We start from the raw sequence: 27,762 nt of genomic DNA, 5'->3' as shown, positions 1-27,762 counted from the left end.
TAACAACGCCTAGCAAAAATGACTTTTTTCCGTAAAGGTCTGATATTTTTACCTCTCCGGGTGACGATGACGTGACGGAGACGTATTACACTGGATGTGTCTGCGTGTCTGTCACCGCGTTCGCAGTTGGTAAATCGGAGCAAACGTGTTCGCAGAGAGCAATTTTTGGCTTCCACTCCCATCGTTAGGATTAAGAAGTACGAGGTGATCGGCTCGGATTACGAGAAAGTCTAGCCTCACAATTGCAGGGCTTCACCAAAGGTTCACGCAATAGACCTAAAAATAAATAAACAAGCTGGCCATATATATACGCCCGAAAAGGGTCAGATTGACAATGAAGCAAGCGCCATCTAGTGAACAGAAATACAAACTCAAAGGTGACATTTTTTCATTGGCTGAAAACATTCTGACACTAAAATTCTGCCTCTGCTCATTTCTTAGCGAACCAATAAGATCACCCCTCATTCGTGAAAGCCCGGTTTAGAAACTCGTATGGCCGTTGTAAATTTTGAATGAATTTATTTTTAGGTGTATTGCGGTTTTTCTTATCATTTATTGTGAATAAATCGCTTTATTCCCTCTAAATTTCCAAAAATTGTTAAAAAGTCATGCGCTTGAATTCAAACGTCCACAATAGCTATGTTTAAAATGAATTTAGGAATAACGTTTCTTAAAACGATTTAACTAGAATTAAGGCAAATTAATGACGATTAATATCAATTATTTTTATTGAATTATTTAATTAAGAAAAAGCTCTTAATTGCTTCTCGACTCGGACAGGTTTATTTTGGTTTACCAAATTCTATTCAATGACAGTTCCCCACCATTTTGTTAATGAACGCCAAAGATTCATATAAACTATCTTCTACATTTTATAGTTTATTTTTAAGAAATATTCTTTGAAGTTTTCCTACTGGTCCATCAAATAAGACGTAACAACAAAATGCAAATCCAAAACTTGTTGCTATAATTCCAATAATGAACCATATCTAAAAAAGTTTTAAATTTGTTTATAAAAATAGTATCACGTCCGGTTCTTCTTATGCTCCATATGTTTACCATTAGAGTGTAACTGGCATCGAATACACCGTGTGGAATCGACCAAAAATATGTTAACACCACATAATGGACAAGATATGTCAGATACGTCAATCTACTCAAAGGAAGAAATAGTTTCGATCCAAGAATAGCGTTGATAAAACCTGCGAAAACGAACGTCTTTGAAGTTATAAATATCTAAAAATGTAAGTGCAAGCCTCGTGAAATATAAGGACCATAGCAGAAAAAATAACCCATTGTTGCCGGTCGGTCGGGACATTTTTCGGCCAGCCATTTTATAAGATGGCGAAAAACTGAGCGTCAAAGGCAATAAAGCCAGTTTTTACTCTGTGTGGTTATGTAAATTGACGCCTGGTGAGGCTCTGTCAAAGGCTTAGTACAAACTTGTATTTAAACAGAGATATGAAACATATCTTACAAACTTATGATTTTACTTAAAATTTCAACCTCCTAGGAAAAGCGGATTGGTCTGGGCAGAAGTAAGATAAGGGACTAGAAGTATTGAGCTAACCATATTCTTCACTTGGCGAAAGTGAATATTCTTGAAAACACACAATCGTTTGGCTCTCTGGTAGCGGTTTCTGAATTTTCCCTCCAAAACGTGAGAGGCTCGCGGCGGTAGACGGCCGAACTAGATTCAAGCACCCGCGTCCGTGTTCCGCGGCTTTAGGTTGAGGGGAAGGGGGTAGAAAATGTTTTTGGAACTCGACCAACTTTTTCCTCTCTAGTGTGGGCGCGATGGAAGCGGCATAAAATCCTCAAATTTGTTCACTAGTGCCAGTATCTACTACCAATGCTAGAGCTCTTTACTTCTAGTCCCTTATCGTACTTCTGGTCTGGGGTATAGATTAGATGCTGGACAACCCAAAGACGATACTTATTTGTTAACAGCCAATATACCTGAGCATGTTTAGGTGTTTAAATTAATCAACTTGGATTGCGCCCAGCCAATACCAATATCGGTATTAAGTCGTTTATTCCTCGCATAATTATTTGCCGTACCGTGCATACGCATGTGAGAATTTCTCAACTGCTCAATAGAAGTGAAATTTACAAAACTTTCCTAATCTGAGGCACCACTAGGAATTTGATCTGCATATAAATCAAATTTGTTATCCATGGTGGGGACTAGATGTAAAAGATTGCCTCTGTTAAGATTCAAAATACTAGTTGACATCGGCGCGAAATCCCTTGTGGTATACGGATTAAATACCCCCAAGACAAAAGACCCCCTTCACTCTCCCTTGCGGTATACGGATTAAATACCCCCAAGACAAAAGACCCCCCTTCACTCTCCCTTGCGGTATACGGATTAAATACCCCCAAGACAACAGACCCCCCTTCGCTCTCCCTCGCGGTATACGGATTAAATACCCCCAAGACAAAAGACCCCCCTTCACTCTCCCTTGCGGTATACGGATTAAATACCCCCAAGACAAAAGACCCCCCTTCACTCTCCCTTGCGGTATACGGATTAAATACCCCCAAGACAAAAGACCCCCGGTCATAATCCCCCCATACTTGAAATAAATCCTGGCTTTCAAGACAAAATTCCCCTGTCATTTCCCCCATCCTAGAAAACGTACAAAATCTTTTCATTCTCTAGACAAAACAGGGTTGGCAAAAATCCGGATTTTTCTTGAAAAAGCCACTGGTATGGTTTTTTGCTGGTTTAAACCGGATTTTATTGGATTTATCCAGCTTTTTTTAAAACTACTCTCTAGTGCTTAATTTTAGCACTTCTATTTACATTTAGTGCGCTAGTTGTCTTTTGCTAGGCCGTCTGATAAAGTTGATAAAACTATAGACATTTCCCTTAGAGATGAGTAGGGCCCCTGATTTAATCGGGATTTTTCAAACCCGACCCATATCGGGTCGAAAATTATTTAAAACGTTTTGCTGGTCGGGTCGGGCAGGGTTATCATACCATCTACCCGGGTAGACATTTTTATTATCTTCAATAGAGCAGGGTCGGGCCCGGGTAGACATTTTTCATTACCTTCAATAGGGCAGGGCCGGGCCCGGGTAGACATTTTTTATTACCTTCAATAGGGCAGGGTCGGGCCCGGGTAGACATTTTTATTATCTTCAATAGGGCAGGGTCGGGCCCGTTAAGGCTTTTTTGTGATCTTCAATAGGGCAGGGTCTGATAAATATTTTTCTAAATGCGCGGTCCGACCCAACAATTTAGCGTTGCGAAAAATTCAACTCAGTCTCACGAGTTTCGGATGGGACAGTGAGAGGAGGGCGCGCCAAACTAACCCACAATATATGGGAATCGACCATTTCGATGAAATAAAGAGGTAAAGACATGTAGGTCAAACCTTTCCTTTATGGTACCTATATTATCATTTTTTTTGGAAAAATCCACTGGATTTTTCAACGTGGTTTAAACCGGTTTAATCCAGATGGATAAAACCGGACTGGATACCAGCGTGCCAACCCTGAGACAAAATCCCCTGATCACTATCCACCATCATAGAAAGGTACAAATCCTTCACTCTGTCATAGAGACTATAAACCCCAAGGAGTGGCAGGTCCCCCGCTCTACAAGCGCAAATAATGATGTTGCTCTTAAATTGGTACATGAGAGCTTCCGGCCCGTTTAATTTTGCTTAGCGGAAGTCGCCTTGTACCAACAACGCCGCCTATATTAAGGGCAACAAGTTGAGGCACTCCTGCCACTCCTTCGGGTTTATAGTCTCTATGACTCTGTAGACAAAAAGCCCTAGTCATAGAGAAAATAAAAGGTCGTAAAAAATAAAATGTCAATATATTCTGAAACACTGCAGGCGGCAGGCCTCAGCTCACCGTTGGTGACGGTGTACAGCGGAACGGTGGATGGTGGGTACGAATCCCCGAAGGTAAGTAAACAAAGTTAAAATTTAATTTGACTTGTATCTAATTAATTTGTTCACTTTCATTCATTTCAAGGCAAAAAGGTAGAATTAATAATTATGATTTATAAGCGTAAATAATGGAGAAGATCTGCAAATAAGAAACGATATTTGATTCGGAATTTTTAATTGGTGGTGACACTGACGTTCACTTTAGCCTTTCTGTTTGACAATATGTTAATTTGGGCTTTTTTTGATTAGGTTATGTTAAATTCTTATAACCTGTGCGTCTTTTCGTGTAATTGGTGAATTTGGAAGTGCTTGTTATTCTTCTATAAAACAAATGTATTTATGTCTTCATTCTTTATTAAACTTCTTATCGATTTAAACCGTGGTTTGGGATATTTTGACGTAAACACATTTTGGGCGGAATTTGACCTGTTGTTTCGGTATTTTGTCCTCAACATCCTTACGGGGGATATTGTCCGGGAAATTTTGTCCTCAAAAGCCATTCGGCGATATTTGTCCGGTGGATTTTGGGGGGGTTCCCATTCAACCGAATCTCGATGGACAGAATCGCATTCGACAGAAAATGTTTGGCTAGAATTTCAAAATCTAGCCCAATGGCTATATTCCCGATGGACCGAAATCTCTATCTTCCAAATATGCCCTAAAAAATACATCAATATAACTTGAAACACGATAGCCGTCAGCGATTCGTTGGTGTAGTTTTAAAATATATAAATTAAATGTTTCGTGATACTAATTTAATCGCTCACTTTCATTCCTTTCAAGGCAAGAGATATTTAGAATTAATAAACAAATTGTGCTTAAAATGAAGCATAATCTTAATGGTAGTTCCATCAATTTTAAGTTTTAAATTAAAATTTTAATATTTTGGTTTCGGGTAGGTTAGGTTCGATTCGGTTAAGTTATTTTCCTATTAATTAGCTACCACCTTTTCCAAAACATTCTCCTACTAATTAGCTACCACCTTTTCCAAAATATTCTCCTAATAGTTAGCTGCCACCATTTCCAAAACAATGGTTCCAATAATTCGTTGCCACCTTTTCCAAAATATTCTCCTATTAATTATTTGCCACCTTTTCCTAAATATTTTCCTATTAATAAGCTGCCACATTTTCCAAAATATTCTGCTATTAATTAGCTGCCACCTTTTCCAAAATATTCTCCTACTAATTAGCTGCCACCTTTTCCAAAATATTCTCCTAATAGTTAGCTGCCACCTTTTCCAAAATATTCTCCTATTAATTAGCTGCCACCTTTCCAAAATATTCTCCTATTAATTAGCTGCCACCTTTCCAAAATATTCTTCTAATAGCTAGCTGCCACCTTTTCCAAAACAATGGTTCCAATAATTCGTTGCCACCTTTTCCAAAATATTCTCCTATTAATTAGTTGCCACCTTTTCCTAAACATTTTCCTATTAATTAGCTGCCACCTTTTCCAAAATATTCTGCTATTAATTAGCTGCCACCTTTTCCAAAATATTCTCCTATTAATTAGCTGCCACCTTTTCTAAAATATTCTCCTACTAATTAGCTGCCACCTTTTCTAAAATATTCTCCTAATAGTTAGCTGCCACCTTTTCCAAAATATTCTCCTACTAATTAGCTGCCACCTTTTCTAAAATATTCTCCTAATAGTTAGCTGCCACCTTTTCCAAAATATTCTCCTATTAATTAGCTGCCACCTTTTCCAAAATATTCTTCTATTAATTAGCTGCCACCTTTTCCAAAATATTCTCCTAATAGTTAGCTGCCACCTTTTCCAAAAAAATCTCCTATTAATTAGCTAATAACGTGATAAATATGACTTAAAATAATGAAAAAAAAAACTACAATTCCCTTTAAAAAGTAAATTTTCGGGGATTTGAAAGTATTTGGTTCTTCTAAGCTAAAATAGGTGCTTAATATTTTACAGAATGTTCGCGTATGGTGCTCAATTTCTTTGACCATTATTTTATTATAAGTCAAAGAAATTGTTTGCTTGCAAAGATGCAATCTTTGCGCTCCCGGGAATTAAATTCATTTTAGTTCCATCGGGTGTATATGCGCATGCATTCTTGTCCCAATGGACCGAATCCGAAACCCGGAGAAGTGCGGGTTTTCGCTCCAATGGGACTGTCCCATTGGACCGAATCCGCCAAAAGTGCGGGTTTTTCGGTTGATTGGGACTGGTTTCGGCCGAATGCGATTCGGTCCAATGGGGCAGAGCCGGATTTTGACCTATTTGGCTCTGTTGGGGGGATTATATGACCAGGGTATTATGTCCTACATTCCTCCCTCACAACCCCAACGTCTGGTATTACTGGTCACTCATGCAGGTCGCCACACCGGGTATCAGGGGCGCCGATCATGTAAGGACAGAAGGGCCCGACCCCCACGGTAAAATTTAATGATCGGCGCCCCTGCCGGGTATCCGTATTTATCAACACTTTTAAAGATTCCGACATTGTCTGTTAAAATGAAACATTAATATTTACCTCCTTTATCAGTTGCACACATGTAACTTAACCAACCTAAACCAAGTGCCCAAATTGTTCTGTGAATAGAGCCGTATAGTAAGTTTGCCATCATGGTAATAGGTGCACCGTTACTCCACCAATAGATACCAAATACAGTAGCAAAACTACTAAATCCGGATATACTCCAACCAAGTGCCATCTTAACCTGTAAAATAATCTTTCTTAATGTTTCAGTTTAGTACTTCATGATTCGAAAATAAGCAAAAAAAAGCAAAGTTGCAAACATATGTTAAATAACCACCTCGGCTACAAAATTTTTATTTTTATATTTACTTTGGATATTTTGAAGTCAGGATTTCTGATAACAAAATGCCCAGTTAGTAAGCCAACAACGAAAGGACCCAAATGAGTAGATGGGTAAAAGTGAATGAAGAGGTTTCGTCTGAAGGCCCTAAATAACAAAACGTTTCGAATGAGCTTCGATAGTAGCACGTATTCGAAATACTCAAAACGAGCACCCCTCTTTCAGTGAGCACGTTTGAGAAGGAGAGTCAATAATAAAGGCACAGCCCGATATCACTCTCATGCGCACCTATCTCGGCGCACAGCAGAGGAGCCAGACGTCACGTAAACAATCTTCTCCGATTTTTAGCCACATCGTAGTATACGATGAGGCTCTTAGTTTGACCCGAGCCGTAGTAGTAATAGTAGTAGTAGTAGTAGTAGTAGTACTTGTGGCCGGAGTTTTCGCTTTCGTTATCGTTATTTTTTAGCTTAAAAGGAACTCCACATTACCACAATCCACCCATAGGGGTAACTGGGCTCGGTTAGAGATTTAATATTAATTAAACAACTTTTCGGATCGCAGCCGGGAACCGAACCCGGATCGCTCACGCAGTAGAGAGACATTCTACGACTGAGCCATAGAGACTTGATAGAAACTCCCAGTTTTTATCCTTAAGTTTTATCTCTAAAATGTCGGGGTGATGTGGGGTGGGGTACCTCTTAATCTCTGGGGTCGGATACTTTTGAATTTTTATCTGTAGGGTCCGATACTTATGAATTTGTATGTTTGGGTTTTTTATATTTATTTTCTTTTTATTTATGTGTAGATAAAGATTTTCCCCGTTTCCTACCGCGCTCCTCATGTGTTTCGTTCTCGTTCGGTAGCTATCGCCATCTATGTTATGTTTGAGTGGAACGTTTTGGCGGTTAATTCAAATCTGGGTTTAGATAGAGCTAACATAGTGTTAAATGAGCGTTATGCGTTTGATCATTTTAGCATTGCTAAAGGTAATTCGAGGGGATAATCACTAAAATGGGTAATCACTATAATTAAGCTTTCTCTTTCAAAAGTTCTGGGCATAAGTCTTTGTTAGAAAATAAGATGCGATAAGTGTGCATCGGTATAAGTCTATGTTGTAAACTCATCGAGGGGATTATCACTAAAACTATCTGTTCTTCGATTCGCCGGAATATTAGAATTACAGCATAAGTAAATCTATACGGTTATAATTTTATCACTGTTTAGAGTAGGGCATCGAGGGGCTATTAACTCTGATTTTATGCACGGTAAATCATTTAAGCATTGAAAATTCACTCATTAGGGTAAGGTATAGAGGGGTTATCCACTCATTAGGGTAGGTATAGAGGGGTTATCCACTCATTAGGGTAGGGTATAGAGGGGTTATCCACTCATTAGGGTAGGGTATAGAGGGGTTATCCACTCATTAGGGAAGGGTATAGAGGGGTTATCCACTCATTAGGGTAGGGTATAGAGGGGCTATTCACTCGTACGATGTGGCTACTATTACGAGCCCTTGGCCCGTCTTCTTTCTCTCTCTCTTGGGTCGATTGCGCGAAACTGAGCCACAGCTGGGTACCGGTGTTGAAGTGGGGGATGACTGAGAATTCAGTCTCTTCTTCCGAACCTACTTCTCATACGTGCTCACTGACTCTATCTGATACAGTGATCAAGCATTAACAATTGTGTCTCTTTCAACTAGAAAACGTCAAAAATGATAAACAATATATTATAAATGATTTTCTAATCTTATTTCTATCTTGTTTTATCGAATTAAGCCACGCTGGATTTCTCCTCGACTGAAAAACAAATCAGAGACTGGGTGTTTAGGGCTATACTTAAAATATTGTACTTGGATCATGACGGAACAGAATAGCAGTCCTGTTTTCTCATTAACCACTAAATCCAAGGTAAAGTTAAGTATACATGAGTTCGTTAGGGGTTTCGACTAGTGGATTTTGAATTTGCTTCGAATACGATTTGAATAGTAAATCACTATTCGCAACACGAATCGACTAATTGAAAAAATGAACATTTTTTTGAAAAGCTCAATTTTATCAAAATTTTTGTGCGTATAAAATTCTGACCAAAATTTCCTAATAACGTGGAGAACACATGTCTCCACCAGGGATACATTTAATTTTTGAAGTAGGAATGGAGAACGGTTAGTATTTACTTCAGTCCGACTCATAGCCCAGTATAGAGCCCCTCTCTCCAACGAGTAAAGTTTAAGTTATCTTATTGGCTCACTTAAACTACGTTTTGATGACGTTGCTGACTGGGACGGCGAATAATACGTAATTCTTTTTTACCTCTGTCGCTATGGCCCGCCTCTTCTTTAATACCCCTCATTCCGTGGAAGGGGGTCCGGGACTTTGATGCGCGCCCACATTACTCTGTTCTCCATTTCTTCTTCTAAAATTAAATCTATCCCTGTCTCCACTCAATAGATATTAAATTAACTTTATTATAAGGTACAGATAGAGCAACCATAATAGTTCTTTTGAATTGTAACTGTACTGTACTTGCTATCGATGATCGTAGTTGTTGTGAATGGTTCAAAATCGTATTTGTAGATCAATCCAGCGGTGGTTAAAATACTGGCAAAGATAAGAAAAACACCAAAGGCAACTGCAGCAACTGCCTTTCTAAAAGGAATTAAAAGAGTTTCAATGTCCTATACTGAACCAATTCCAAACAGGAAGCTGTTCATAATACATACTTAAAATATAACAAAAGGAATAGTACACCAATAACAAAAAATTGAATATCACAGGCTATGTACCAGTAGTGGACCATTGGCTTGGGTAAAAAAATATTCTCTTATTTTATCATCTTATAATGTTTCATAAAAAATTATAAATATTATAAAATGGTACTTTTGAAGTTGAAAGTTGAAACAACAAATATCTTAAAACTATCTTTAAAATAAAATTATTCCAGAATTCAAATTCATCAAAATAGGGTAGTGGGTTTTTTTTTTTGGTAAATGCGCAAAAAGGGGGACATGAATTGATTGAAATCATAAATTCCCAGAAATGAGATAAGCTTTTCGGCGCGCGAGTTAATGTTGGAAAAGTACTTTCCGCGTACTCCATCAACCCTGTTGTCTCATTTTTAGAGTGGCGTGCAAATATATTGCGAAGTTCTCGAACGTCAGTAAGAAGTAAATAGGCTATTTTTCATTTAAGTCTCTCAAAGCCTGCTTAAGGAACTTTGTATCCGGGGGTCGAGGTAATGCGCGCCCCCTTAAGTCGGAAAAAAGGATCAGCAAATGATGCTAAGGGGGAATAGTTTAACTCAATGCGCCCCCAACAAGCCTTGCGCCTGCCCCCTCGCCCCTCCCCTTTAATCCGGCCCTGAAGTCTCTCTTATGATGCCAGTCGAAATTAAAAGGGTACCATTTTTTCCAGCGGTACTAAGTTGTTAGTAAATGTTAAAAGTCTCCACCAGTTGGCTTTTATGAGACGAATGTAGATGGGGAAGAACTCGTTCCAACATGGACCTCTACTCAGCAGAGGAAATAGAAGATAAATGCCCAGGACAATCATAGCTGAAGGCAGAAGTCTGCAAAATAATAAATGACTTGTCAAACTTTACCAACGATTACTTACATTAAAGTATTCCGATTGATATATTATGTTGAAAATAGACGAATAATAGACTTAGACATAACCTTATCTAGTGGCATGTTGATAATAGACGAATAATAGACTTATAAATAATCTTATCTAATGTAATATGTTCAGCCCCTATGGCTTGATAGAATCGTCTGCTTTACGGATTAGTGTGTGAACAATAATTTAATAAATTTTAGTCCTGAATGAAAATCCGCCGAGGATAGTTATCTTGTTAAACCCAGTAAATTAATCAGTTCGTGTTCTATTTATAGTTTATACTCAATTACTTATTAGACTAATAAAGTTACAACAGTTATATATCTAAATGGACCACAATTATTAAAATATTAGCCTTCAATTTAGCAGAGGTTAACTATTTAATAGTAAAACTAATTCGTCTACGTTACACCACAAGTTCATAAGATATGTTCCATAAATTTGTTGCTAACTACTGATAGCTTGTCATGAAGTGACTTAGTTGAAACGTCATAGATTCTCATAAAGCGACACCTGACGATGCGCTGTCAGAGGCTTAGTACAGACTAAATGGGAAGATGGACTTCAGAACCGCGTGTAATCTTTCTCGCCTCGTTCTCCAACTATCTTCCCGTAGTGTTATACTTCGTGAACATATCTTATAAACTTATGATTAAACCCAAAGAAAACAGTACCCTACGATTTATGGAATACATATCAAAGTATTCTTCATCAAGATAATTACCTCGCTATTCGCATAAGTATTAGAAATACGGGATTGAACTTCTTTAGTTTGTGTCTTTCGACAGACAAAGCAGTTATAAGGAGTCCACTGAAAGATGAAATATCCGTAAATAATAATAGGCTAAAACTTTCGAAATTATAATCAATTTCAGATTACGGTAAATTCAAAATGTTAAATCGAAAATAATTTTCAAATTTTACCAGGTATCCATGTAATTTTAGAAGCAGGAATTAAGAACTGTTAGCTTTTACTTCAGTCCGACTCATAGACCAGTATAGAGCCCCTCCCTTCAACACGTAACGAGAAACTTAAATTATCTCATTGGCTCAATTAAACTACGTTATGATGACGTTCCTGACGGGGACGGCGAAAAATGCGTAGTTCCATTTTACCTCTGTCGTTGTGACCCGCCACTTCTTTCATACCCCCCCCCCGTCCCGGTTAATGGAACGTGGACTTTGACATGCGCCCAGATTTCTCTGTTCTTCATTCCTACTTCTAAAATTACATGGATCCCTGATGATACTGAATGAATTGTTCTCAACCTGACAAAAAAAAATGAATCCACCGATAAAAACCCATTAATAATTGCTTGGAATATAAGGGATCTTGTTGCACCTTCACTTATATAAAAGTCGCCTAAATAGAAATATAAAATAAATAATTTTCACTAAAATGTATTTAGCATATGAAACTGATATAGGAAACCACTTACGAAGTACGTCGATATTGAAATGACCTACAGCGTGACCTACAATGACCCAAATGACTGAAATGACTTTGATTCCATGAAGAAAACTTAGATTTTCGTTGGCAGAACTACTCAAGTCGAAAACATTTCGACTATTATTAAATAAGCAGAACGATTCAAACACTTCCAGGCGATTTATTGAACCTGTCAAAGGTATTTTCGTAAAATGATTTTTATTTGATTACTGAGAGCTTGTCATGAAGTGACGTAGGTGAAACGTGATTGATTCTCGTAAAGCCACGCCTGGTGAGGCGCTGTCAAAGGCTTAGTACAGGCTAAATAGGAAGCTGAACTGCAAAACTGTCATATTTAAGCCAGTCGACAGACTGGCTGATATATACGGGTCGTTCGAGTTTCCTGCCCTTGTACGGGCAAATTTTTGGAACGGGAGAGTAGATAATTTTGACGCCAGAAATGGCAGGCCTATGGCTTCAAGCGAATAAACGCCAATTCATTTTTAACCCTTGTGTCGCAAACAGCCCCCTTTAGCGTAAGTTTTTTTGAGGTGCAGAAATGGCAACCCTACAGCTTCACGCGAATAAACGACAATTCGTTTTTAACCCTTGTGCTGCCACGAGCGTATAGGTCGCGTAAGTCGCGTAGGTTTTTCTCGAGGGTAGGCTCTATCTAGCTCTTATCATGGTGGGGGATCTTTTAACGACGTACTCGAGTTCAAAATTCTGGTAACTCCAAGGCACTGAGGTTAGAATGCACGTATCTCCGTACTCTCTATAGCGTATGTCACGGTGGGTGGTCAGAGGCTCGGTTGCCCCTCTTTTGAACTGGAGAGTAGATAATTTTGACGCCACAAATGGCAGGCCTATGGCTTCAAACGAATAAACGACAATAAACGACTATTCGTTTTTAACCCTGGTGCTGGTGGGGGATCAGAGGTTCGGTTGCCTCTACTGGCCAGCGTGGGAAATAAGGCGGTGGCACAGGGCAAATGACCAGTTTAAAAATTGCCTGGACCAGTTTAAAAATGAAAACGGAGGGGGGTCAGTGGTCCACAGGACCACTAAGAAAATTAAAGAGTTTCCAGAGTCCAGACATTACCTAATATATTGTAATTATCCACTTGTTCAATTTAGCAGACGACGCGCCCTGGTCAGTGGTCATGGACCAGTTTATTTATTCCAGGCCAGAGGGGTCGCTGGCCCAATGTCCACTTTAAAAAAAACCCTTATTTCCCACCCTGCTACTGGCTGATATATATTCGTTTACTGAGACTTTGGTGGTCTCACTCTAGCGTATGTCACAGTAATTTTACCACCCCATTCCCTAATTTTCCACCGTTTAGTTATCTACTAGTCGATTACTTTTGTGCGTGAAAATGAGTCGCAAAGTAAAATCTTCTCCTAGAAAAAATCTGTTTACAACGATTCAAAAATAACTTATCGCGATAGGCTTTACGCAAATCTCAAGGATGTTTACCTTCTACTATTGAAAAAAAAAAATAAAACCTACTGTTTAAATAAAAACTTGCTACCCATACAATCATACATTATAAAAGTATTTTTAAATATCCATTCCGTTTGAAATTAGTCATTTCATATTTCATTATCAGTAAGACCAAGCCTTTCAAGGAAGGGACACATATTATAAAACAAGTTGGGAAAACCAAAATATTACCTCTCCGAGTCAAGATGAAGCCTACATACAAACTTATTTACCTAGATATGGAAATGTTTCTTTTTTATGAACAAATACTGAAGGGGGAGTGAACTGTGTATCCCCTACGTTAGGGGCAACTTTGCCCCCGGAAGGGAAGGGGAGGGGAGGGGGGATATCACTAAGGTAAGAGATAGAGGGTTATGACGTTGCCGTATATGGGAAAGAAATTACTCTATAAGGATATACATATATAACATATTTATAGAGATAGATAAGAACAACTTTTATAATTAAAATTAGAAAGACTAACATGTCTCTTAAAATTCTCGCGTGATCAACTGGTTTCACGCCGATTAAATAGGTATAGTCCCATCAGAATCGGCAAGAGCTATTTGTAATAATACCTCCATGTTTTTACCGCCAAGCTGAGAACTAAGAGTTTTACGTCACGTTATCCAAAAACCCGACTATTTTCTTTGGTGACCGCGCTGGCTCAGCGCTGAGCACCGTGACGTCAAAATTCAAAAATAATATCCCTTTCTGTACGACACTGCTAACAAAGAGAGTATAGGGGAGGAGTGGAAAGAGGGGCAAAACTTGTCTCGCTTTTCTACCGCGCATCTTCAATGCGCAGTACCGAGGCATTTCCGTTTGAGACATTAAATGGTATCGTAGGTGGCGCTATTGACCCGGAAACTCCCTCGTACCAAAGAAAATATACGCTCCAGGAATGGAAGGTATGTCTCGGGGTTGGGTTGACAAGGAACTTCCGGTCTATGCAAGTTCGATGTAGCCGGAAATACCTCGGTCGACCGAGCCTGCCTTTGGAGCGTACTAGGAGGGGAGAGACAAAAATTTACACTAGAGGAAGCTACAGTTTCCATTCCTGGGGCGTGTATCTTCTTTGCTCGTACCGTTAGCCTTGCCGCTAGTATAATTTAAGCGAGACATAACTATTTACGCTTGTGGAGCGGGGGAGCTTCCACTCCTCCCTTATATTCTCTTTGCTGCTAACAGCGCTGAGCTCAGCTGAACGCGGCCTAGATTTTCACCATGACCCTTTATCAATTATAAAATCTAAGCCCGATTATTTACAAGTGTATTTAACTTTCGGCCCACTCTGAACCGTTATTGTCTCTGCATTACAGAAACGAGAACCAAACCCGAGCGTTTACTTTTGGGTTCACTAGGCCTATTGACTAATAAAAAGTTCATTTGACCGACCTAGTAGCGTTCTTCTTGTTATCAGTAACGAAAGGATTATGCTATAAACAGATGTAGTATTGCTTAAGTAATATATAAACATCCATTTCAAATAATAATTATAAAAAATATTCTTGGGATATCAAAATGAAACAGAGCTTTAAAGCTACAAAACTACTAAAGGCATCGAAATTACGAAAAATATTTCCATATATTAATTTTACATTATGAGAAATCCAAATATTAAGGTTTTGTAGAATTTCTTTCCACATCAACACAAGGCGAACTGCTAACGCGAAGCACTGGTATAACAACGGACGGACACAAACAGACAAACACATAGACTGCTGTTTCACCCTTTCCGTATTAATTTTGTTTTGAGAGACAAGATTACCTTAAATACTAAAATAAATATAATAAATATAATTATTATTATATATTTTCTTCGTTAGTTATTCACCTTATTCAGTGTTACATCCTTTTTAAAAAGAACAATTAAACATTCTTGAGAGACTTGACTAATATTGGCGTTTGAAATGAAGCATACGCCGGTTGCTTCGCCTTACTCAAATAGGTAGTATATAAGGGTGTCGAATCGCAGCTATGGATAAGAACAGCGCAATTGCGTGAACCTTTGGTAGAAGCCCTACCTTAGGGAGGCCGGACGTTTCTCGTAACCCTGGCCGATCGCCGCGTATGTCTTAACCTTAAGGATGATGATGGAGTAGAAGCCAGGTGTACAGACTGGTGTCCATGTGGGATGGACAAAAACAAAGACCAGAAGATGGTGGTGTTAGAAGCCAGGTATACAGACTGGTGTCCATGTGGGATGGGCAAAGAGCAGCAGATGATTGTGATTAGAAGCCAGTGTGTACAGACTGATGTCGATGTGGGATGGACAAAGACCAGAGGCTAGTGGTGTTAGACAGGCAATGGAATGGAATGCAATTTTCGAAATTTCCGGGAAAAGCGGTCCGGAAATTGAGAACACGTTTGCTCCGATTAGCAAACTGCGAACGCGGTCACGTGGGGTGTAACAACAGACAGACACACAGACAGACAGACAGACAGACACGTCGAAATTAGAGCCTCTCCGTGACATACGTCACTCGGAGAGGTAAAAACCGCTTTTACAAACGGAAAAAACCTGATATATACTACATCGTTGATTTTGTGTCGCCACTCACTGTTCTTGTCACGGCTTCTAAGGGACATATATTATTTATTCTAACCGTTTCATATAACACCACCATTTATTAAAGCGGTAACATTACGTCATGACAATTAATATCACATGTCATGACAGCACCAATTATTAAAGCGGTAATATTACGTCATGACTATTAATTTCACATGTCACAGCTAAAAACTGTCGATTCTTATCAGGGGCGTCAACTTCATTATCTTAACACATTTTCTTTACTTTTTATTTCGGCTGACATTTTTACCATAACTTCGTTGTTATGGCAAAAATAATTTATTTTTGGCTTCAAAAAATGTCAGCCGAAAAAAAAAGTAAAGAAAATGTGTTAAGATAATGAAGTTGACGCCCCTGATAAGAATCGACAGTTTTTAGCTGTGACATGTGAAATTAATAGTCATGACGTAATATTACCGATTTAATAATTGGTGCTGTCATGACATGTGATATTAATTGTCATGACGTAATGTTACCGCTTTAATAAATGGTGGTGTTATATGAAACGGTTAGAATAAATAATATATGTCCCTTAGAAGCCGTGACAAGAACAGTGAGTGGCGACACAAAATCAACGATGTAGTATATATCAGGTTTTTTCCGTTTGTAAAAGCGGTTTTTTTATAATAGTTATGGAATATATCTTTTAAACTTATGGTATAAATTCGGATATTATTTTTGAAGTTGGCTTTGTTCTCATTTCGTTTCAAGACAAGTTATTATAATGAGAGTTTTGTACCTTCATTCGATGCACCTTTCACCGGCTTTCTTATAGAAATATAAGCTGTAGAGACGAGTACAAGAAGCACAAACAAACTCAACATCGATCTAAAATTTAAAGTGAATATTTCAGTGCTGATATTTTTTTGCAATAAAATTATGTACTCACAAGATCATTATTTGAACATTATCTAATGTTTTCATTTCAGATTTGTTCGTTTCGCACCTAGCGACGATCGGATTAATGGGCATATTCTTTAAAACTGTAAAATGGAAAGACGAAAAATTAAATGAGTTCTTTTTTTTTCATCATAGACATAGATATAGAATAGATATAGGGTTACTACAGAACATGTTGATCCAAAGACGTTAAATATGGCTATTTTATCCAGGAAAAAGGTCTATTAATTAAATAATACATATGCCTTTTTTCAAAATTCATAGTCACAGTACTAGTATTCTATTATAGAAGGAAACAGTACTTGAAAATAGTTCTAAAAATAAAGCAACAATTTATGCACCACTTACAAAATTTAGAGATTGAACTAGTATCTTCTTTGGTGCATGCTGATGGAAGGCATATTCCAAGCGTTGGTGCTGTACTGTATAGAAATCGCATGAACTGTTTCCAATGCTCAAATACCTTAACAAACCATTACTTTTAGTTATTCAGATGTTTAATAGCAATCTTACTCTGCCTGATGGGGAATTCTCTAGAGAAGGTAGTTCACACTCCGGGTTTGCGGGAAATATATGACGCTTCTAACCAAGGAGGATATAAAAAAGGGGGAGGTAAGAAAAACTCGGCAGGTACCGCATACAGTGGCGCGCGCAACTCCAACGCGCAAGCCGTTGATAAACGTGGGATATTCTCATTTCAAGCCGTTTTGATCTAGCCTCGTGCTAGAACAAGGAGGCTTGAACGCATGCGCGAGAACGTACGCTCTCTTGGCATGAGGGATAGCCATAGAGATGCAAGCGGAACAGTTGAGAGTCATTTTTGTGACGGTTTTAAGGCATTCGCCCCATCGCATGTGTGATCAGGCTAGGAAATAAGACAGGTTTACAGGTCAAAAACCAGTTTATTAATAGCTTGGACCACTTTTTTTATTCAAAACGCGAGGGTCACTGGTCCCAATGACTAGTTTATTAATTCCTACTTTTATTAAAAATTGATATGGGGACCTCTTTAATTATTTTCATTTTAACATAAATTTCGACTCCAGGAGTCCAGTTGTGTATACAACCCTAAGCCGAGAGAGATTTTTTTAGAAGAGAGAACGACCACAATTCCTGGGACCAGTAGAAAAATAAATTGGGGAAGGGTCACTGGTCCCGGGACCAGTCTCATATTTAAGACATCAGGGGTCACTGGTCCGGAGGACTAGTTCAGAAATAAACCTTATTTCCAAGCCTGTGTGTGATGGGGTGAAAGACTGGTGGCGCCCCCCTAGCAACGAGCGAAGGAGTTATTAATAAGGAGTAGTGGCACTCTATGTTAACTCCCTATAGGGCATAATAAGTCAAACCCTCGGAGATGCCATTACTCCATTTTATACGGAAAAAAAATTTCCGTGATTCGCGGAGACGAGCTAAGAGCGGAAAAACGTATTTTATAAATTTTACACCTGTAAAATCTTTTAAAAAACACTTGGAACTTGTATTTCTACTTACTTTCGAGGAAATACCACCGTTTTCTGAAGGTAAGAGTCTTTTTTTATACATTTATTAGTAATAAAAACATTTAAGGCGAGCTAAGCCTTGGTCATGGCCATAATGTAGAAGTAGATTTCAGTAGCGTCGCTAGGGTTTGAAATTTGGGGGGGCTAAATCAGGGCAAACTAGTTATTATTAGAATTTAATAATAAAAACAATTGCATAATGGGTTCATTGGATAATGTGTAGACCTTTAAACCTACCTAATTTTGTGGCTCTGCCCCATTGGACCGAATCGCATTCGGCCGAAACCAGTCCCAATCAACCGAAAAACCCGCACTTTTGGCGGATTCGGTCCAATGGGACAGACCCTTTGGAGCGAAAACCCGCACTTCTCCGGGTTTCGGTTCCGTCCATTAGGACAAGAATGCATGCGCATATACACCCGATGAAACTAAATTTAATTTAATTCCCGGGAGCGCAAAGATTGCATCTTTGCAAGCAAACAATTTCTTTGACTTGTAATAAAATAATGGTCAAAGAAATTGAGCACCATACGCGAACATTCTGTAAAATATTAAGCACCTATTTTAGTTTAGAAGAACCAAAAACTTTCAGATCCCCGAAAATTTACTTTTTAAAGGGAATTGTAGATTTTTTTATTATTTTAAGTCATATTTATCACGTTACATGGTTTTGGCTGCAGTTTTAGAGTACTAACTTGACATTTTCGAATATTATGAAAACCATAACCCTTAAAAAACCTATTCGTTCCCAAAGATATATATATATAGTATATAACTGCCGAAATACCTAACTTAACCAAACCAAACCTAACCTAACATAACAGTAATGTTTTGGAAAAGGCATATTATTTGAGAAGTCGAAGAAGCTAAACATAAATATTTTGGAAAAGGCGTAGCATAGTTAAATGATTTATAAAATATTATTAACCTAACTTAACCAAACCAAACCTAACCTAACATAACATAACATAACAGTAATATTTTGGAAAAGGCATATTATGTGAGAAGTCAGTGAAGCTATACATTAATATTTTGGAAAAGGCGTAACATAGTTAAATGATTTATAAAATATTACTAACCTAACTTAACCAACCCAAACCTAACCTAACATAACAGTAATGTTTTGGAAAAGGCATATTATTTGAGAAGTCAATGAAGCTAAACATCAATATTTTGGAAAAGGCGTACCATAGTTAAATGATTTATAAAATATTACTAACCTAATCTAACATAACATAACAGTAATGTTCTGGAAAAGGCATATTATTTGAGAAGTCAAAGAAGCTAAACATTAATATTTTGGAAAAGGCGTAACATAGTTAAATGATTTATAAAATATTGCTAACCTAACTTAACCAACCCAAACCTAACCTAGCATAACAGTAATGTTTTGGAAAATGCATATTATTTGAGAAGTCAATGAAGCTAAACATCAATATTTTGGAAAAGGCGTACCATAGTTAAATGATTTATAAAATATTACAAACCTAATCTAACATAACATAACAGTAATGTTCTGGAAAAGGCATATTATTTGAGAAGTCAATGAAGCTAAACATTAATATTTTGAAAAAGGCGTACCATAGTTAAATGATTTATAAAATATTACTAACCTAACCTAAACTAACCTAACCTAACCTAACCAAAGCAAACCTTACCTAACCAAAACAAACCTATAACCTATCAATAAAGCAATTACAACCAAACCTAACCTAAACTGACTTTAAAAATGTTATAAAATATTCCACCTCAATTGAAACCCGCCGTTGGGCTAGATTTTGAAATTCTAGCCAAACATTTTCTGTCGAATGCGATTCTGTCCAATGAGATTCGGATGAATGGGAACCCCCCAATTTGGTGTCAACGTGAAATTATCCGTATTTTAAAGATATACAACCTTTTATTGATAAAAATGGAACCGATTATGAAGGATTTTCACTCGTCTTAAGTTTATTTTTAGTTTTGTTTAGCTTTTAGTCCACACTATTGGGACTACTTTCGAAAGAACATGAAACATTTTACTTGTCTCCATCTGTTCTTTTCTTCAAAATTGTACTGTTTGATATTGAAATTCATCTCTGCCGAGATGAAACTTTATATTTTTTTATATATTGCTACAGAATTTTAGGATGCCAACAGCAATTTTTTGGTAGGGTTTACGGATATTTTTGGGGGGGCTATAGCCCCCCCCAAAAAGGCCTAGCGACGCCACTGGTAGATTTGGAAATGAAGTAATGGCATCTCCGAGGGTTTGACTTATTATGCCCTATAGGGAGTTAACATAGAGTGCCACTACTCTAAGCTCATCCTTATTAATAACTCCTTTGCTCGTCGATAGGGGAGCGCCACCAGTCTTTCACCCCATCACACATGCGAAGGAGGAGAAGCGAAAAATCCCTCACAAAAACATTCAAGGACCGCTTTCCCCAATAGTTTGTCTAGGCCTTAATAGTGTTATAATGTCTATGGGGATAGCGGTAACCATGGTAACTGGGGAACGGAACACTTACGTTTTAGGGAAGGGGACTACGTGCATTTTGTCTGTCTCCGAGTTTCTGCTCTTATGCATTATCTTTGTTCTAATCGCATTATAAGTTCATGAACGAAATAGTGAACAATCCAGACCTTAACTGCCGTACCTTTGCCCGTATAAACCGAGACGTCCACTAGTTGTAACAAAAAGGGGTGGAAAGATAAGAGGATTGCTTACTATTCAGTTCATGTTTAGTTCTAACCAAGTGTTCTCCCATCTCGCTAGTTGTGGGATTGAAGAATTATTGTTTGTAATTCTAAAATGCGATTTCAAATCGTCTCCTTATCTACTACTCCCCGTTTGGATATAAACATTATCCTTCTTTTTTAATTTTTTTTTAATTAATTTTTATTAAATGGACTTTAAGTTCGGGTTTCTTTAATATAAATCGTTTTGCGTTAAACTAAAAGCAATAACTTTTTAAACTAACCTGCGTCTTAAAAGTGTGGTTTGTGAAGGGAAAAATGTTTCCAAGCGGAAGAGATTTCTCAGTTTTTTCTGGAAGAGGCAAGATGAATTTCAGTAGACAATATTGGCCTTCGATTGGTTTTTCGGTGTTTGAACTGATGGGTGCAGAAATGCGAAGACATTGCTCGTACGATCCCAATTCACTTGTTGAAAAGGAAAGAATGCCAGATGGAAGCTTTCCCGTTGCGTCTAACACTAAAGGGAAAATTTTACATAGCATTTATTTTCAATAAAAATGCTATGATCTAGTTTGATTTGATACCAAGAAGAAATGTATCTATAAGAAGACCTAAATTTGCCTCTACTGCTCGCGTAATAGTCGACAATCTCCCCTGCATGGATGGGGGTGGAAGCGAAGGCGGGACTTAATATTTTATCTTACTCTGTAATTCTGGGGGGGGGGGGGGCCTTTAGTCACTGGCTGACATTCCCTGTCGTTGAATCGATTGTCTACCATTGGGTCGAATCCCAATGGATCGAATGTTTTGTTCGACCGAATACCGCAATTTGGGCGGTTTTCCAATCATGATTTTTTCTTTCATTCCTATTTTTCAATTGATTTTCTAATTAAACTTCTTGATATTGCAGCAAATAATATTTATGTTCACCAATAACATTCTTCAATAAATTTAAGTAATTAATTTTCATTGTTGGAAATTGTCTAACCTAACCTAACCTAGCCTTACCAAACCTAGCCTAACCAAACCAAACCAAACCTAACCTAACCTAACCTAACCTAACCTAACTTAACGTAACTTAACCTAACCCAACCTAACCTAACCTAACCTAACCTAACAAAACCTAACCAAACCTAACCAAACCTAACCTAACCTAACCTAACCTAACCTTACCTTACCAAACCTAACCAAACCTAACCTTACCTTACCAAACCTAACCTAACCTTACCTAACCTTACCAAACTTAACCAAACCAAACCTAACCTAACCTAACCTAACCAAACCAAACCAAACCTAACCTAACCTAACCTAACCAAACCTTACCTAACCTTACCTAACCTTACCAAACCTAACCAAACCTAACCTAACCAAACCTAACCTAATCTAACCTAACCAAACCTAACCTAACCTAACCTAACCTAACCATACCTAACCTAACCTAACCAAACCTAACCTAACCTAACCTAACCATACCTAACCTAAACAAACCTAACCTAACCAGACCAGACCAGACCAAAAAATGAAATTAATATTCTTATTAAACTTCTTGATATTGAAGCAAATAATATGTATGTTCACCAATAACGTTCTTCAATAAATTTCAGTAAGTACCTTTCATTTTTGAAATTGTCTAACCCTAACCTAACCTAACCTAACCTTACCTAACGGAAGAGATCTCCCTCCCAGGTACTGACGGCGTTCGATGCTGCTTAACTTTTTCGATCATCCAAATCACTTTATCCATTGCGCTACTGGAGCTCGGCAACTCAAGAAAACGCTATGATTTTATATGTGTAAACCCATCCCATTCAGTAGAAAGCTCTTCCATATAAATATTCCCATTCAGCAGAAAATCGCTCCTTGGGCTATAAATTGTTTTAAATTTGGCTACAATTTTAGAAATCTGAATTCGGTCCAACGGGATTCTATCCAGTAGTAGTATACCGTTGAACACGCACCGTAGCCTTGACAGACCATCTCTCCGAGAAGGGGGCGGTAACCTCGTTAGTCCCGTATAATAAATTAATTTCTGATAAGGATAAATTATACTTACAATGTATAAAACGTACAGTGCCCGCGACCAAAATGACGCGCAGTAACAATAACTTAACTTTTGGTTTTGGCAAGAAGAGATACCTAGTTTACTAGGGAGAAGGTATAATTCGCCACATTTCTAGGTTTATCTCCAGTCCAAACGTAGGTCCGGAGTTAATCCCCGCCTCTAAATTACAACCAGAATCTCATTGGTTCTTGAAAAGTCACGTCAGCGCGATGCGAATGACTATAATTAAGTATTTTCCGACAGAGGAGAGGCAAAGTAACCCGGCCTCCTTTTACGTCCCCCTTGTATTTTGAAAGGGGGACTGGGACTATGGCGCGCGAATATTTAGGTATCTTATACCTTCTCCCTAGTAAACTAGATATCGCTTCTTGGTTTTGGTTAGCTTAACTGATTTAGCTGACGTCAAATTTTTTTCCAATCTTCTGTCTACTCTAAACTCTAAATCGGTAAAACCCCACTATAGATGAGGCCCTCTACTTCAAATTCCGGGTGACCGAGATCAAGGTAAAATTTTCTGAACTGGATAAGGCGCCATCCGCCATGCATCGGTTCGACGACTCCTCGAGTCCAATAGTGAGGATTTTTGAGGACTTGAAATAATTCTCGAGTCCCAAAATATTGATTTCCAAGTCTCGAGTCGAGTACTCGCACAGGCCTAAGTTTTACCCCGTGTTTACAAAGAAGCGGTGTATATGGGATAGGAAAAAGCGCAATAGTGTGTAACTTGTGGAAGCCCTGCCAAGTAGGAGGCTATAGACATTTCTCGAAACCTTAGCTGATCGCCGCCTGCATTTTAAAGTGTTTGTAATAAAAAATTTGAGAATGGTTAATTATTTTTAGAATCTAAAACCTTATAAATACACAGAAAAACCAGCTGAAATACGCGGCTCCAGTATGAATGCATTGGCTTATTTTAGCTTGGCGTGTATAAATGATTCTTCCAACCTCTTCTACCACACTACGAGAGAAACGTTTAGAGCGATAGTATTGGTCCAACTCCAATTGAGTGCCAAAAGAGTTCTCATGAATCTCGCGGCGTTTTCCGCGGAGAAATATGATCATCTGATCGGTGGCCAATTATGGATAGAGGGAATTTTTTAACATGGCTAACTCGATCACGTCCGTGATGCTAGGGAAAAGTGTCTGGCAGCATTGCACCTCCGAAAATGGCGCTGGGTTTCGTTGCCCAAAATGAGCGACCGCGGTGTTACTTCAATATGGACCACGATTATTGTACTTCATACTACTTTGTAATTCTTGGCTAGGTTATTAGTGATTTAGCTGCTGAACACGGAACTACTAACAGTATTATTTTCAGGGTAAAGATCGTTAGTCTAGTCAGTGTATGTATTTAAAATTTTTTAAACGTAATGCTTAATTTTAATTATTCTTGATGAAACTAAGGAAAGGCACTGCCGTGAAGGATTGTGTACCATTGGGTCGAATTCCATTGCATCGAATGTCTTGTTCGACTGAATCCCATTGGACCGATACCGCAATTTGGGCGGATTTCCAATCATGAATTTTCCTTTCATTTCTGTTTTTTTTTCAAATTGTTGTTTTTTAAGTTAGTATTTTTTCGTATGATCAGAGCAAATGGTTTCATTTGTAAACCGAATATATTAGTACAAGAATAAAGAAAAATATTATTCAAAAAGTATAACGTTATATCGGAAGTGAATATAAAATGTAATTTTTTGGAAAAGGCATATTAATTTGGAAAGTCAATGAAGATAAACTTCAATATTTTGCAAAAAGCGTAACATTTTAGTTTTTTTTATAAAATATTACTAACCTAACCTAATCTTTGGAAAAGGCATATTAATTTGGATAGTCAATGAAGATAAACAACAATTTTTTGGAAAAGGCATATTATTTTGGGAAGTCAATGAAGATAATCAACAAGGCGTAACATTGTAGTTAACCCAACCTAAACTTTATACTGACGGCTCGATGCTGCGTAACTTCTTCGATCATGCAACTCACTCTATTCATTGCGCTACTGGAGTTCGGCAACTCAAGGAAAACGCTATGATTTTATATGTGAAAACCCATTCCATTCAGTCGAAACATAGAGATTTTATAATAGGGAGTAGACACTGAGGAATATTATGTAGCTTAAAAATCACGTGATCAACAAAACTGGCCAGGTCTATTTCCGGTATAATTTTTTGAGGCCCCTCCCTCTTGGGTGGGTCTAGAATGTTGTGGAAGGGTCTCTAGGGGAGATAGACACTACCTTTTTTAGGGAAAGGGAACGGTCTGACTTAAAATAACTCCAAATGGTGCCAGTCGCACTCGAAATCACGAACCCTTATTAGGTAATTGTACAACCAACAGTGATTGAGGGCAAACTTTAAAATTAAAGGAGTGTCATGTGACCGGAAATTTTCCTGGCCAGTTTTAGCGTCGCTGCCTACTTGTTTGAGCTACATTGTATTTAGCACTGTCAAGGGCAAGAGCTTCCACTCCCTATTATAAATTCTCTCTGGTCGAAAGCTCGTCCATATAAATATTCCCATTCAGCAGAAAATCGCTCTTTGGGTTATAAATTGTTTTAAATTTGGCTACAATCGTACAAATCTGAATTCGGTCCAACGGGATTCTATCCAATAGAGGTATACCCCGTGAAGTGGTACCTTTCATTTAAGATCGTTTACAAAACTTTCCTTAGTTTGGTTCACTATAAAAAACATTTCCATGTTATCTCTTTGGAAAAATTTTGTATTTTGCACCTAATGGTCGGATTTATGGATTCTAAAACCACCCTTAGCAACTTCATAAACTATTAGAAGGATATCTTTGAAATTTTAACCAGACATTAATGGCCAGGATTTTAGTACAGTCGAATTTTATATAAACAACAAACACAATACGAAAAAAGTTGCATCCAATCAATAAAAGACATCTTATACATTAAACCAATATCTTATCAACGTCTTATCAAAGGGAGATACCGCTTCTTTAGAAAAATATGAAAGGAAGGAATTAAAACTTCAGCCCGAGGTTTTTTTTTTTTTGATAAAATTTAAAACGTAGCTTATTTAAGTTATGCTATTAATAATTCAGCAGTGTTTCGATATTAGTCTAGTGCTTACTTTCATAGGCCCATAATTTGTATTCCCTCAATGCGGTAACCATTTCTGATAACACCACCGAACAAAGGTTTGAAACGTTAACGTTGTTGGATTTGAGAGCGTCAACGGTTGATTGGAAATCATTAGCCAAGTTGGCACCATAATCTTTAAAGTCATCTTCTAGAGAATTCCATTTTTGTAGAAGTATTTCGTTCTCATATATACTAAGAGGCAAGTTGCTTAAATAATGCGCGTTTACTTGCCAAACTATCAACGCATTAAGGACATAAAGTTTTAAAGAAAGACTTAACATAATCCAGCACAATGTGGTTAGACTATTTCCAAATTTGAATGGAAGAGGAAAAGAGACTTAAGCCGTTCACATGAAACTCTATTTGAATTTTACCTTCAAATAGGCTCTATGTCTATTTTAAAGGCAAGGGTCTTGAAGACCTTCAACGTGAGTACGTGATTAGTTTTTTTTTTAAATAATTGAGCTCGTAACTCAAATTGTGGTTTTTTTCCCGGGACGGAGTAAGTAGTGATAAGTAATGGTAATTATAAGTCTCAAGGTGACTTGGTATCTTCACCGATAATCTAAGTCACATGACTTTCAATAACATGCTGAGAATCCATGGATAATGTTTCGTTTTCGAGCTGTTTCAACAAAACTACCCCGTTTCGTTAAATCCATTATAGGTCCATTTTAGCCACATCGTAGTATACGATATGATCTTAATTTTACCCAAGCCGTAGTAGTAGTTGTGGCTGGAGTTTTTGCTTTCGTTATCCTTAGGTTTTTAGCTTAAAGGGAGGATGAAGTGGAATATCAAGTGATTTTTTATCGATTCTTCTACTAATTATAAGACCAGTCTGCATAGTGAAACATTCAGGAAATACTTCTGAATGATTTTAAAATTTAAATTAGGTTCATATTTTAAGGATAATTTTAAACAAGGACTGCCGATCAATCGCGTAACGCCCTGCCTTTTTGTTAACAAAATTCTCGTGGAACGTTCCATGTTGAATGCAATTTATCACGAGATTTGAAAAAGTTAGGCGCGCGACGTGGCAATCGTGGCGCGAGACATGGAGCGTGCCACGAGAATTTTGTTAATGAAAAAGCAGGGCGTTACACGATTGGTCGGTCCTTGTTTAAAATTATGCTTAAAATCTGAACCTAATTTGAATTTTAAAATAATTCGGAAGTATTTCCTGAATGCTTCACCATGCAGACTGGTCTTACAATTAGTAGAAGAATCGATAAAAATCACTTGATTTTCTACTTCACCCTCCCTTTAAAAGGAACTCAATAGTACCTCAACCCACCCATAGGCGGAATTAAGCTCGGTAAGAGATTTTATTTCAGTTCAAAAAAATCCTGGTCACAACCAGGAATCGAGCCATGGTTGCTCGAACAGAATTAAGATACTGTACCATGAAAATTTCTACATTTAATTAATCTCTAAGGTGTTGGGGATGGGGGAACCCACTTTATTTGTGTGGTCGCATACGTCTGAATTTGTATCTTTTTTACGTCTTTATTTTTCTTTCCTTTTTTTTATGTGCTAATTAACAATGTGATTACAGCCCTTGGGCCATCTTGTTTTTTTAACAAGTCGAACATTCGCTAAAATTTAGTCAACTTAAAGAGTTAGAGCCATAATTTTCGTCATCCACAAACTTAAAATACGAAAAAAATCCTTGAAAAATCTAGTTTATTATGGTATGTTTACTTTTGTATTTG

General features: G+C 37.8%; 2 protein-coding genes and 1 long non-coding RNA gene across 5 annotated transcripts; 2 read left to right on the top strand and 1 right to left on the bottom strand.

Moving 5' to 3' along the window:
* Positions 1–710: 710 nt before the first annotated feature.
* LOC149588720 (nose resistant to fluoxetine protein 6-like) lies at positions 711–18,009 on the bottom strand. Of its 2 annotated transcripts, XM_089862318.1 has the most exons (14): positions 17,209–18,009; positions 17,044–17,158; positions 16,685–16,778; positions 16,535–16,623; positions 11,745–11,924; positions 11,575–11,668; positions 11,030–11,116; positions 10,090–10,255; positions 9,411–9,490; positions 9,214–9,336; positions 6,718–6,835; positions 6,403–6,589; positions 1,060–1,202; positions 711–989 (listed from the first exon to the last, which is right to left on the bottom strand). In XM_089862318.1, exons 2-14 carry the CDS (start codon positions 17,132–17,134, stop codon positions 873–875), a joined length of 1,569 nt encoding a protein of 522 aa, XP_089718444.1. In that variant the 5' UTR covers positions 17,135–17,158; positions 17,209–18,009; the 3' UTR covers positions 711–872. The 2 variants fall into 2 exon arrangements, with proteins under 2 accessions (XP_089718444.1, XP_089718443.1); XM_089862317.1 differs by having other exon boundaries at positions 17,044–18,009.
* A 43-nt stretch (positions 18,010–18,052) lies between these two features.
* Positions 18,053–24,653, top strand: LOC149588718 (uncharacterized). 2 transcript variants are annotated; one of them, XR_016379873.1, is made up of 3 exons: positions 18,053–18,218; positions 23,402–23,738; positions 23,804–24,653. XR_016379873.1 is itself a non-coding variant. In XM_089862322.1 (2 exons), exons 1-2 carry the CDS (start codon positions 18,053–18,055, stop codon positions 23,536–23,538), a joined length of 303 nt encoding a protein of 100 aa, XP_089718448.1. In that variant the 3' UTR covers positions 23,539–24,653. The 2 variants fall into 2 exon arrangements, 1 of the variants encoding a protein (XP_089718448.1); XM_089862322.1 differs by having other exon boundaries at positions 23,402–24,653.
* On the top strand, positions 21,631–22,712 carry LOC149588719 (uncharacterized). The gene is made up of 2 exons (XR_016379874.1): positions 21,631–22,479; positions 22,563–22,712. It is a non-coding gene; the product is annotated as an uncharacterized LOC149588719 (long non-coding RNA).
* Positions 24,654–27,762: the final 3,109 nt, after the last annotated feature.

The sequence above is a fragment of the Phalangium opilio genome, unplaced genomic scaffold (genome assembly GCF_054372755.1).
Source record: "Phalangium opilio isolate 3A_F unplaced genomic scaffold, DU_Popi_V2 ptg000537l_1, whole genome shotgun sequence".
NCBI lineage: Eukaryota > Metazoa > Arthropoda > Arachnida > Opiliones > Phalangiidae > Phalangium > Phalangium opilio.
Note: the sequence above shows the minus strand (reverse complement) of the source record. Positions and strands in the feature narration are given on the sequence as shown.

Excerpts from the sequence above, each read along its gene's own strand:
- LOC149588720 (XM_089862317.1), bottom strand. The coding sequence starts at position 17,134 with ATGCGATTTCTATACAGTACAGCACCAACGCTTGGAATATGCCTTCCA. Across the intron at positions 16,624-16,684 it reads AATGTTCAAATAATGATCTT|ATCGATGTTGAGTTTGTTTG; the intron begins GTGAGTACATAA and ends TTTAAATTTTAG. Across the intron at positions 6,590-6,717 it reads CTGACTTCAAAATATCCAAA|GTTAAGATGGCACTTGGTTG; the intron begins GTAAATATAAAA and ends ATTATTTTACAG.
- LOC149588718 (XM_089862322.1), top strand. The coding sequence starts at position 18,053 with ATGCCATTACTCCATTTTATACGGAAAAAAAATTTCCGTGATTCGCGG. Across the intron at positions 18,219-23,401 it reads AATACCACCGTTTTCTGAAG|ATGAGGCCCTCTACTTCAAA; the intron begins GTAAGAGTCTTT and ends ACCCCACTATAG.